The 12,813-nt window shown below is 39.3% G+C and overlaps 1 protein-coding gene across 3 annotated transcripts in view; it reads left to right on the forward strand.

The window, feature by feature from the left end:
* The first annotated feature begins 2,468 nt into the window (after nt 1-2,468).
* Nucleotides 2,469-12,813, forward strand: part of ATP9B (ATPase phospholipid transporting 9B (putative)) — a 153,339-nt gene continuing 142,994 nt past the window's right edge. For all 3 annotated transcript variants that reach the window (XM_057377889.1, XM_057377886.1, XM_057377887.1), the window contains exon 1: nt 2,469-2,607. In XM_057377889.1, coding sequence (XP_057233872.1) covers nt 2,513-2,607 — 95 coding nt within the window. In that variant the 5' untranslated portion in view covers nt 2,469-2,512. The remainder of the gene's footprint in view (nt 2,608-12,813) is intronic.

The following is a 12,813-nucleotide window of genomic DNA, read 5'->3' on the forward strand; positions in this document are numbered from 1 at the left end:
AATCAAGAATCTAAAGGCATTTATSGTTCCTAATGAGTGTTTCATCCTGGGGCCTTTACAAGTCTGACAATAATAAAGCTTTCATTTACATGCTCGATCAAATATTTGTATACACATTCGGAATTTCCAAACGTACACACAATTGACTAACATTAGAGAGAGTTACAGGCCAAACAACCTCTTAAATAACCAGAAATATAACCAAACCTGTTAATAAACAGAAATATAACCAAGACCAAAGTTCTGCAAAGACAAGATTAATCTTAGGCTGCGAAATTATGAATTAAGTGCTTTCTGTTCAGCTCAAAAACTGCTCTGCAGTGGGCTTGAATCAATYGGTAAACTGGAAGCAATAGCTCTAATTCTCTTGGCCTAAGTGACTTGCAGTAACTTTAGTAGCTACATGAGGATTTTGAATATATAGTTGTTAACATTAAAGTTTAAAATTTTAAAGTTGTGAGATGTGCAGAATTGTAGTAACAACAGCCATGAAAGCACCTAGGACTGGCATAATTGTTACCCTGAAACTTCTCAAAAGAAACTGTGTTTGCTTATTCCAACATATAAATTACAGCCAACAGTGCAGAGCAGCCAGGAGACAGAAGTACCACACACACACCATAACCTGCTACACAGTGGTAGCAACAGCAACATTATTTTGCAGCASAGTCACCCACTCACACCTTGGGTACTGTTAAGAAATGTGTAGGCAGCATCTACAAGACAGAAGTAACCCTTCCCCTCTGTCTGGTACTTGTAGGATCTTACCTGGGTTACCATGTCCAGTTTTGATCTTACAGAAGCTCATCGTCATTCTGAAGCGAGTCTATGCAAGGGTGACCAAGATGGCCAGGGGACTGCAGAACATGATGTGCATAAGAGAGCTCAGCCTGCACAACTTGGAGTAGAAAAAGTTAAGTAGAAATTTTGTGGCTGAATAAAACTACTTGATGGCACTATACCAAGAAGATGGAACCCAGACTTTTCTCAGAGATGGATGGTTATGGCTGATCCTGTGTTTTGCAAGTTGGAACATTTGAGTACTTACTAGCAATTTGTTTATCACAAGATAAACACTGCAACAGGTATTCCAGASAAGTTGTGTACACACTGTGCTGTTCTTGGTGGTGTTCAATACTCCATTGCACATGATGCTGAACAACATGGTATCAAAAGTAATGTCATGGAGCAGGGGCTTGGTCTAGGTGATGTCCAGACATCCCTTCCAACCTAAATTACAGTTCTGTGATTCCACTGGTGTACTRCCATGAACATTATAAGGATTAACAGAATTAAAAGCTAAATAATTCTCTCTCCTTCCTGGCATTTCCAAATGTGACCTTTGGCATACCCAACAAAGTCCTGTCACCAAGCATAGATATTTTTCCCTTCTATTCCTGTACAAGCCTCATGCCTCCCGTGTAACTGTTGTTCTCACCTCCTGGTTCAACTTTGAGTGTACTGTATCTGTCAGTGAGTTCAGTATCTAGATAATATGCTTAAATTCAAAATTCTGCTAAGAAACTGGCACTTGGAAAGCATTGACACTGCTCCATAACCTTCACTCTAGCAGACAGAAGCATCCTTCATCATAAGCTATGCATTGTGGTGCCTCTGTAATGACCATCCTGCCTTGGCACATCTTAAAGTACAGCAACTGTTTGGTCCAAAGTGTCTGGGTCAAAAGAGCAACTTCATTTAGCAACAGGCATTAAGAAAAAAAGAAAATTATTTTCTTTCTCCTATTGTGGAAAGTCTTCTGCATTTGTAATGGTGTTAGGCCTCCCCCCACCCCAGCATCTGATTTCAGAGGAATATTGATAGATAACATCTGACAGTAGGTATGCGAACACACCTATCTCCCAAAACAGCTTTTGCTGGTGGTGACTTGTGTATCAACCCCATGAGGTCCCACAGACTGGTTCACTACTCCTGACAAACACAATGTCCATTTCCATGTGTCAATAGCTGTCTCTGTTTAATGGCAGGAAACCAGCAACAACAGAATAATTTCAGAATCACAGAATGGGTCAGGTTGGAAGGGACCACAGGACGTTCATATSGTCCAGCYCTCCCTGCTCAAGCAGGGTCATTCATCCTAGAACACATAGGACAGGATTGYATCCAGATAGTTCTTGAWTATCTCCAGTGAGGGAGACGCCACAACCTCTCTGGGCTATCGCACAGCAAAGAAGCYSTTCCTCAAGTTCAGATGGAACTTCCTGCGCATCAGTTTCTGCCCGTTGCCTCTTGCCCGACAGTTTGGCAGCACGAAGCAGAGCCTGGCTCGTCGCAGCCGCTCCCTTRCAGTGGATCCCCGCACACACCGGGGCCGTTCGTGCCCGAGCTCCGCACGCCCCACGGCGACTGAGGGGAGCGCGCGCCCCACGCCCCGCGCGCCTCCCGCCTCCGGTGTTTACCCCGAGACCCCGCCCCTCCGACGTCACCGGCGCTGACCGTGACGTCACGGGCCCGGGCGGTGCCCGAGGGGCGGCGGGGGGGCGCCCCCAAGATGGCGGACCAGATCCCGCTGCGCCCGGTGCCGCGCAGCGCCCAGCGCAGGGCGGCCTATTACAGCAGCSCCGCCGCGGCGCAGCGGCACAGCAGGTACGGGCAAAGCCGGCGCGGCGGCCTCTGCCCCCCTCCTTCCTTCCCYYTCCTTCCCCCCTCCCCACCCGCGGGCGGGGCGGCGTGCGCCCCTCGCCCAGCCCCGCTGCCCCGCGGGGCTCTGGGACCACCCGCCCGCTCCGCGGGGAGGGCGGAAAGAGGTGGCGGCCCTGCCTTGGATGGCGGAGCGGGGTGCTGGCAGTTACTGGCTCTTGTAGGCCTCCGCGGCAGTGGCCGTCTCCCCCGGGCCGCTGTTCCCGTATCCCGGCGGCGAGGCTGGGGCCGGGACGGGCTGCGGTGGCGGCGGGAGGATGCGCAGGGCGCCCTCGGCCCGGCTGCTCCCGGCGCCAGCTCCGCGCAGTCGGGTGCGGCCTTCGCTCGCCCGGCCCCGCAGATCCGCGCAACTCGGGTCCCTTGCCAGGAGTTCAGTTAGGAGCGGGATGCCCGCGGCGGGCGGCTTGCTTGGGCGTCCTTAGTAAATACGTTGCGAGCTAGTTGTTAGGTGCTAGCATGGTTTAGCATGGGAATTAGAATAACTTCAGATTTCCTGAAATGTACACTACTGGATTTAAGCAACYTGGGGAAACAAAGGTTTAAAAGTCTGCCATCAAATTGTTTCCAGACAAAAACATATCTTTGCTTCCTATTATTCTGAATAATTTCTAGGTATGCTATTGTTGTGATCCAGGAGAAACTTTGCTTCTTTTGGTTCTTGTRGAGCATTGGCTGTGGATACAAGGACTGGAGGGAGCAGTGTTAGGATCTGAAGTAATGGACTTGCTAAAAACAGAATAGTTTGTGCTGTTGTTCTAGTTCAAATACAGAAATAAAACTGTTTCCTAATGAATAAAATATATTTATTTTGTCTGGTTGGGATAACTAACAAAAAAGGTAGTTTAATGCTGTGCAAACTAGGTTAGGCTTACGTTATGTTGGCTTGATTCTTAAACAAGACAAAGATTTTTTTATGCACATTCACAAGTCTGCRAGACAGTCTGCCATAGTAGTCTTCATCTCACTAGTACTTGAATGTCTGACAACTTGTAAATTTTTCTCTGTTTTGAGGTAGGGCAGTGTTATAATCATTATCCCTATTCTTTAGAGAATTGAATCAGAGRAAGCTCTCACTGAAATTTGTTTCTCAGTTGGTGTTGTGTTTGGGAATCAAGAGGCAGGMTTCAGTAGGCAAAAACTTAGTCCCGATTATGAAAAATACTGGGAGTTCTGTTGTAGGCTAACTAGGAGTGTTTTGGTGATTGGAAAAATGCTGTAGATGAGATGGATTGAGTTCATTAGCAAGATGGGTACACAAGTTTATTGAAGGTGTGTTTGCAGGTGTCTTTAGACAAATTATTTAATCGTGGCTTTATAAGCAAATCTGGAAAGCTGTAGGAATCTAGCATGGAACTACCAACTCATTATGGATTTGCTTCTTGCTTTCTGTCTTTGATCACACTTGCCCTCCAAAGATTGTGGATTACATTCCTTCCAGTTTAGATGACAACTTTCAGAGTTATGGTCRTAATCTTTTCAGGTGCAGGTGATACATATTTAACTTACTGATCCTCCATGTAAGTGATTATATATTGTTTTCATTGCTTTTGTGCAACTTCTTGTAGATATATAAAACCTTAAAAATAGACAGGCTTGTTCATTGCTTTTCTTCATTTCTGATCACTTGRTTAATAAATTGCTAATTTGAGCTCTGAGAGTTACTTACACCAATCTCTTCACTCACTTTATTGCTCTTSTTTTTCTTAATATGTGTGAGTAGGTTGATCATTCTTCAAGAATACCTTGCCTTGAGTTTGTGAGAGCACGTCTGGAAGGTATCTTATGAACCTGTAACAAAAACATAGGAATGCTTRTGTGGAGTCTACCACAACTGTCTACTTGTGTAGAGTCAAAGGGGAAGTATGGCAGTGCAGATAGTCAAATTACAACTTGTAAGTCTTATRGCTCTAAGCTTGTAATTGAACTACAGCTTCTATGTCTTTATGAATGATTCATCCTCCTTTTCTAATCTTTATCTTCAGCACGGTCTCTGAAGAAGCCTTTCATTCCTGTGGAACTGCAGCAAAAGTCCTGATGTCAGATACTTACGAGAGTGTTGAAATCACTGAGGTCTCTGACACACAGAAACCTATCATGTGCATGAGTGCTTGAGGATTTTGCTTTAAAGGATGTAATGTGTATCTTGGAAGATGTCTAGAAACAAACACCTATTAAAATWCGCTAGAGCTGTTATGTCATGTTTGATGCAGTGCTATTGTTTCTGGACCTTCAAGAATCTTTGACTTGCTGTGATTTATTTCTTCAGTGAAGAATTTACAGTCTTTGGAAAGTCTTATACACACATCCTTAAGTGTRGTAGTGTTTTTAACTCCAATTGATTGTCCTGCTGCTATGCGTTATCAGTTAATACAGCTCATCAGTTGCTGACCTATATTGGYCTCGCAGCTAATTTGTAGGATGACTTCTTTTGCTTGAGTTTGCTTCTACTYCTATAGAAGTCTTTGCTAGTGTTGCTGTAGTTTGCTTTGCAGTGAGGACAAAGATTKTCTTACTCAGTGTTTGTCCATAACGTGCTTTGTGCTTTTGAGCTTTTAGGCAGATTGATAGCACATATTTTAAAGTTGGAATATGTTTTTCTCCCCACACCTAAAGAAACTTGGATAATGTGCACATTTCTGTATAAAATTGTAGCCAGCTAAGAATCATGAARTGTGGGATGTACTTTATATATAAATAAACACGACAAGATTCAAGTATTTTATATATTCATATTGTATATGTAAAGSCCTGTTTAAAAAAAAWTAAAATACATATTAGATGTTACCTATAGTTCAGTGCATCCTGTTCYGCTTTTATTTCTGATGTTTAAGGGCAAGTTAGTACTTTTTGCAATAGATATCCAGTTTTTATACTTTCTGTCATCTTTCACTACCTCAGATGGACAGARAACTGTTCATGTGCTACTGTTAGCAATTAGGGAAATCTGTCTTGGAGGGAAAGGTTGTTCACATAAAATTAATTTGAAAAGTCATTGCTACTGTTTAGTATATTTAACTTGCATAGTTGTAAAAAGGCTTGGGGAAAAAGCTGATTGGTTCAGCACCTTGTCCTTCAGCTCTAAGGTTTTTATCTACAGGAAAAATAGCTGCTGCTTTTTGTTTACATGGTGAAGGAGAAAGAGGACCATAGARCATTCAGGTTCACCTTAAATGTTCAGTGAGTCTTGACATGCTTATTCTCATCTGCTAGACTTGCATTTGTCATCAGCCCCAGAAWGATCTGCTGCTGAACACAGGAAGGAAGAGGACTGTGCTGTGCCTGTGTTGTCATGTGAGGTTAGTGGAAGGAAAACAAGATGCCTGGTGGAATTGTGAAGCCATTAAGGGACTAAACAGTAGTCAATCTGCATTTATCCACAAGCAAAATACCTGTTTTTTTCCAGTGTTCTGTGCTTGCTGCTGTCAGTGTATGTTTGTATTTCGTGTAATAGGGCTGAGGTGAGAGGTGTTGGTACACCTCAGCTGGTCCGAGAAAATCACAACTCACCAGCTGTCCCTTACGTGACATAAAATCACTTGCACTGCAGATATTCACAGAGGTGGTGTCATGAAAGACACCCAGTCACTGGCAGGAAGTCTTTTGCATGGTTATTCATGGTATGGRCCACAGTAGTGTAGTTATGAGTGACAAAACTGAATATATAAAGTAGTTGCGGCAGGGCAAGTTGTGGAACAGATCAACTGCTGTTGCTTGTCTCTACAGTTTGCCACTGATGGACCAACTCTGTTTTAAGGCAACTGACTAGAATGTTGTTTTTGGAATTCTTATATGTCATTAGTAAATAATAAAATTGCACACAAAGGAAAATAGAGTCAAATAATAAGATAGAGTGTCTTTTGTACAGGTAAATTCAGGATATTTGTTGCTTAACCATTGGTGAACTGTAGCTTATTTAAAGTGAAGTCTGTATAGTAGAAAAAATGAAATCTCTTCCAGACAAAATGGAATGGAAGTCTGCAGAAATTGAAGTGAATTTTTATGTTTCTCTCATACTTACAAAATCCCAAACCATTTTTGTAGTACATTGAAAATAAGATGATTTAATGTAGTAATACAGTTTCTAATGTTTCTCATTTAAATGAAAGCTGTTCACAGCAATGTTGTAGTCCTTGTGGTTATGATTTCTCAGGRTGATTGGCTGAGTTTCACAGTGAACCACCAAAAAAGAGACATAGAAATGTCAACAGATAATACTCAATGCATGGACTGTAATTCTGTGGGTTTTTTTAATTTCTGACATAGTCTAATGTGAACTTTGTTAAAATATCTAGATTCCTGCTGCCTTTCAGTTGTTTGTTAGAATCATGTCCTAGTTCTAAACTACARTGTGATTTTCACACTCTAGGTGTTATTCCTTGTATTTCAGTGGCTTTTGGTATTTCAAATGTAATAATTAAGAATAATGTCTCCARACAACTAAAAATATTATTTGGTGAGGCAATGTAACAATCAGAGAACCTATACATCTCTTGTAGAATGGCGTTCACAGAAAGTTCATTACTTACTTTGCTATAACTGTGGGTCTGGAAAACCTTGCAAAATGTCTGTAATTGTTCTAAAGAAAATCAAATATTGATACATATCAGTGTAATTTACCCATTGAATGGGCTATGTGCAATGATACTGGGTATTTTGGACAGTTTTCTGAAATGCTGTTAGTTCCTATGAATCTCTTTCCCTGGGTATTTCTAAATGTTTAGAACAAAAGTTTTTACAATATCTGGGCAGAGTTTCACAGGTTTCATCTTCTCCCCCATGCACCTGTTAATTGAATGGCTCTATGTATTTCTTSCTGAAAATGAGCTTGAAAATGATAGATGAAGCTGAATGACTGACAATATTGGCATTTATTTGAATTTTAATATAGCTTCTGTGATAAAACATTCTGAAGATGAAACTGAATTAACTTTTGAACATGTGTGTTTTARAACTGCTGTTGCAAAGTGACAGTAACTTCTTAAAACATCTGTTGTTTGACCAGAAGTGGTAACTTGCTAAGTTCAGGAACATAACTATGTTACTTTAGAAATAACATTGTTGGTGCCATTCATTCTGCCACTCTGGATATGATCACAGAAACTCCTGGAAGCTAAGCAGCTGCGGGAGTGTGTGGGTGTGGGTACTGCTTGTTAATTCTCTGAATGTGTACTGGCACACCTGCACTTCCGTGTGGACAAAGCTTATAACATCATCCTGCCTCCTGTGGTGCCTTGTTTAAATCAGAGCATGTCTTGTGTTGTCCTCTGTGACCAGCAAACAGGAATGGCTGCAAAGTGGGCACATCATTACAGAAGAGTTTTAGCTGTTCCCTGTAGAACAGAAATYTTTGCTGGGGATAGCAACTCAAAGTGGGATATATCAGTTGTTACTGTGATACCAAAAGTTGCAAATGTTGTAAGTTCAGCTTCTACTTGCTAGAAATATTATGAACTCTGAACAACAAAATTTGGCATTCCTGTTAAGTGTTTCAGGCTACAGCTGCTGATATGTAGATATTGCAGTGTACTGGGAATCAGAACACATTAAATTACACAGCTGTATATTTTACTGATGTATTCAAAAACTTATATATTCATTCCAGTACACCTCTATCTTTCATTTCAGCATAAGGAGGAAAAGATCAATTTGGTATAAAGAAATTTCAGTAGAATAGGCCTTAAGAGAGTTGTCTGTACTGTTATGCCATTCTTACAAAGTGGATCAATCATGTATATCCTTCTRTTTTTTCTCCAACAGAACTCTTGCCCCTCCCTTTTTTTATAGACTACACCTGAAATGCAAAGTGTTTGTCTCTTTTTCATTAAAAAAAWTTTCAACATTGGTGTCACTATGTTGCAGGATACACTGCCCTTTGTTATTAGCCTTTCCTGGATCGTAGTTTTGGACAGAGATTCGCCCCTGGTGTTTGGAATTCTGTCACTGAGTGGCTTTTAGGCTTAGCCTGAGATCCCATCTCTGAATTCTGATTCTTCCAATAGGGTTGTTTGAGTGGCAGCTTTGTATTGGGATGCTGTATTTGTGTAACAATGGTTAGGTTGAGTTTGTTTTCAAGACTCACAAGTTGGAGTATCTCCAGTTTTTAGAAGGAGCTCATGTATCCACGYTCCTGGGCTGTATTTGCTTTCTTTGCTGAAGAATTTATTTATAGSTTAATACTACTGGTTGAGACAGACACCTGATTTAGGATAGGTSCAAGCTTCTGAGACTTCTGCCTGGGACAAAGGTGAAAGGAGTTTGATGTGTACATATTGAAAAATAGAGTTGCCGTATCTTAATTTTTTCAGACCTTTTGTGTAGTGTGTGTTGTCATTGTTAGTTTCGTTTCTGTTGCTTTTACTTTTCAAAGGAAAGTTTGATGATTTAATGATACAGGTATGTCATTATATTACATGTATATTACAGTATATTACATGCATATAAAGTTGCTCACATTAGCAACTGTAAAATAATTTGTCAATGACACTTTCATTGGTGTCATACCTGAGAAGTAGTTGGTCATATTTTGTCTGCAGACACAAATTTTGATGCAGTAAAAAAAGTGATCTTTAATTGTAATTCTTTCACTTGACATTATGTAGAACTGAGTATTTGGATAAAGTTGTCATTAATGTTTTTCTCTTCACTAATAATGCTCTTTCACACYAAGATAGGTTTATTGACAGTCACAATTTTTAGCACAGTTATTCTTACAGTAATCATYCTGATCTGAAGTGTTTTAATCATTAGGCAAAAAAAAGTTTCAGAACTTCAAATAACTATTGCAGATGATACTATTGTTTGTAAMAAGCAAGTGACTGTCTGTTTAAGCTATTTTTTTTTGCATGCCTTCCTGGTTTGTATCTATTCTATCTAAATACAGTGATTTGTATTGCTTGGGCAGGCATTTGGATTGCTAAGAACAGGGAGAGAAAACAATTGATTGGGCTACAATGTCAATAACAATACCCAGTGACAGTGATAAAATGGCCCCATTGTTCTGATCAATGACATACCCTACTAATTAAAAATAGGATTCTGGTGAATGTAGATGATGTTTCCTAAGGACCTGCTGTGTATTTAGGTATTTCTGGTATCTATTTGTTAAATACAGAGACTCAGTCATCTTGTCATGSGTTGAAAAAGATCTTGTATTAGGATATGCATAGCACTTTGTAAGGTGAGCAAGGGCTAATAAGGATGGGTACCTTTTTTCATGAAGGCTTCATTACACAGATATTCTCAATTTGCTTCTTCTGGRTATCGTTCTAGTGAGAAAGTGTGATGTAGGAGAATAGCATTCAGTGTATTTCATTTTTGTAGGTGTCTGATGGAACCTGTAGTTCTAGTATCTGTTTTAAACAATTTTTTAAAAGTACTGATGAAAGGGAGTGGCAGTGATAATAACTTTGTGTTATGCTTGTAGACCTTTATCTCAGCAGTTGTAAAGGTTTTTCCTTTAGTTGTGCAAGGCAAAAGATAACAGTTTTTTGTTTGCTTGGTTTTTTTTTTTGTTTTTTTTTTTTTTTTTTTTTTTTTTTTTTTTGTTTGGGGGGTTTTAAGGTTTTTTGTTTGGTTGGTTTGGTTTTGGTTATTTTTGGGTGGGCTTTTTTGTTTTGTTTCTTTATTTTGTTGGTGTTGGGTTTTGTTTGCTGTTTTTTGTTTTGTAGTAGTAGTTAAAAATGCGGCCTTGTGGTTTTTCCAGGTTATCTCTTTGTATCATTTGGGGCCAGGGGGACAATGATTTATTTGGTCTTATTGCAGAGTTTGGTCTTATTCTTCTCACTGACACAGTGAGAAATAAACTTGTCTGCATACAGTAGAAGTACTTTTTCCTTCTATTTTGTTGTCCRGTGGATAAACATACACTATGATGAGAGTGTTATATTAAGTTTTTGAAGATCCTGTCATGCAAGGACACAAAAGCAAAATTATCTATTGAAACTGGGTATAAATATTCAGCTCTGCAAATATTCATTGTCCTTAAAAGCTGTTCAAATGTATTGTCCTTTTTTTTTTTTTTTTAGCAATAACTGTGGTTACTTCATAAAAATTTCTAATAGCATTACTTTCTGTGAATGTGTGGGTTTTTTTAGGCCAGGACTTGCATTCTGACACTTCCCAAGCAACAATTAGTGGGGTGTACTTTCATTAGAGGCACAKCTTAAGCTGGATAGGGACAAATAGTGGCAAGTTTCAATCAATTCTAAAAACTAATGAAATAGCTTTTCTGTGTTTTGTAGGAAGAATTTTAAGAAAAATCTTCAAATTTCATGCACTGAGCTGTAGAAGCTTTTTCCKTTTTCAGCTTCTGTTGTAATCTAGGAACAGCATGATTGCTTTGTACCTTAACAGAATTTACTGCTGTGTGAAGCATTAGAGGTGTTTGAAACTAGAGGACAAATGTAACTTCTAACTGTTAGAAAGGCAGGGGAATATTTGAGGAAAATAAGTATTTGTAATTTGATTTTTCTTGCGTAACTTTCTAGCAAAGCRATTTGTTTAATGTATGCACTGGTTATTTGATCAAAGGAAGGGTTACATGAAAATACATTGTATACTTATAAACATGATTACAAATGAATGTGCCTTTCATAACAAAATTTATACAGCTACAGTTCCTTGGGAATTTTTTCCTTGTTAGAGGACATGATCTGAACAGTTTTGCCAGTGATACAGGCAGTCTACAGCAGTTGCTGATTTGGTRGTTTATCCTTGAAGAAACAATTCTTGTTCTCCATATGAATGTGCCTGTCCCTTTCTTCATTTTTTCTCCTACTGCTTCTCTTCAATTTATCTGATTCCTCCTTTATCCTCAGACTTGGAAAGTGTTCACATAGGTTGGAGTAGAGCAGGATGGCTGAGATAGATTGTGCAGATTACTCTGTCTGTCCTCTGCCCATGCCAAGATGCCAAATCACCAGCTCTCAACAGGATAGACATGGTTACTGTGGTGGATGGCAGTGTCTTTTTCAGCTTTTTATGTTCCTGCATAGGCTCATGACCATGCACTTCTTTTTCCTCCCTCACTATGTTTCAGAAACACTGCTTTAAGACATCAGCCTTGGTTTTCCTTGTYGTGATAGTCTGTAGCAAAAGCAATAGATTACAAGGAAAGAATATCTATGCAGTATCTGACACAGTGCTTATATTTCTAGCAGATTATTTCAAGCAGATTAAAAGAACTCTTCATAAATACTCCTGCTGCATTTCTTGAGTGAGTAAAACCAGGGGAGTATGCACGTGTCTTGTACCTTCCTGTTGCACTTTGAACATCATTCTTTTACAGTAACGGAAAGGTGGCAGAAAATACAGAAAATATTATGGATCTAAATAGGTAACCAAGTTAGATTTAAATTACCTAGAATGGCTTCCATTACMTGTTAATGGTATGTGTGTAACTCCACAGCCTCATCTACTCTGGCAAGCAGCCATCAAAGTGGAATGACGTAGGTATATGCGACTTGAGGCATCATTTTCACAGCAGATATTTATATCAGAATTTCACTTAAAAGTATTTATTGTGCATGGCTTCCTTTCAATTAAATCTGTTAAATGATATTCCTAATAGTTGTCAGATTTTGTTGAAAGTTGTTTAATATTAATGTTCCTTTTTCCTAAGGAAACCATATTTTGTCAAGATAGTTTTCTTCATACCTGATTTAGTAGCAGTCATGCTGAGAGTTTTGATGTCTTCACTCTGGCTTCTTTATTCATGTTGCTTTCAGTGCTTCCCTATTTTAATACAAGTTTCTAGAATTATACTTAATTGATTTGTCATTCAAGGAAAATCAGCACTTCAAGCAATTAAGTGCAGAAAAATACTAGGTAACAAAGACACAAAGATTTTTGTCCTCATCCTAGTTATGAAAAATCCATTATTCATTATCTTACTGTTTTTAAATACAGAAGTACAATTTTCCAACACAATAGCAAAATTGCTTTTGAAACAGAATAAATTGCTTTCCAGTTAAGAGGCTGTATTTTGAAGTCAGTATTACCAAACATRTTGGTGCTTATGCTCATTATCCTTACTACTTCGTGAAGCTCCATATTTAAAAGTGTGAACCTAGATCCCAGTTGTGGGAAAAAGCCCCTTATTTTTAATATAATGGCAAACAAACCTGAAAGAAATTATGATTCAAAGATCAGTGT

The sequence above is a fragment of the Malurus melanocephalus genome, unplaced genomic scaffold (genome assembly GCF_030028575.1).
Source record: "Malurus melanocephalus ecotype Western Australia unplaced genomic scaffold, MMel_1.1 scaffold_329, whole genome shotgun sequence".
NCBI lineage: Eukaryota > Metazoa > Chordata > Aves > Passeriformes > Maluridae > Malurus > Malurus melanocephalus.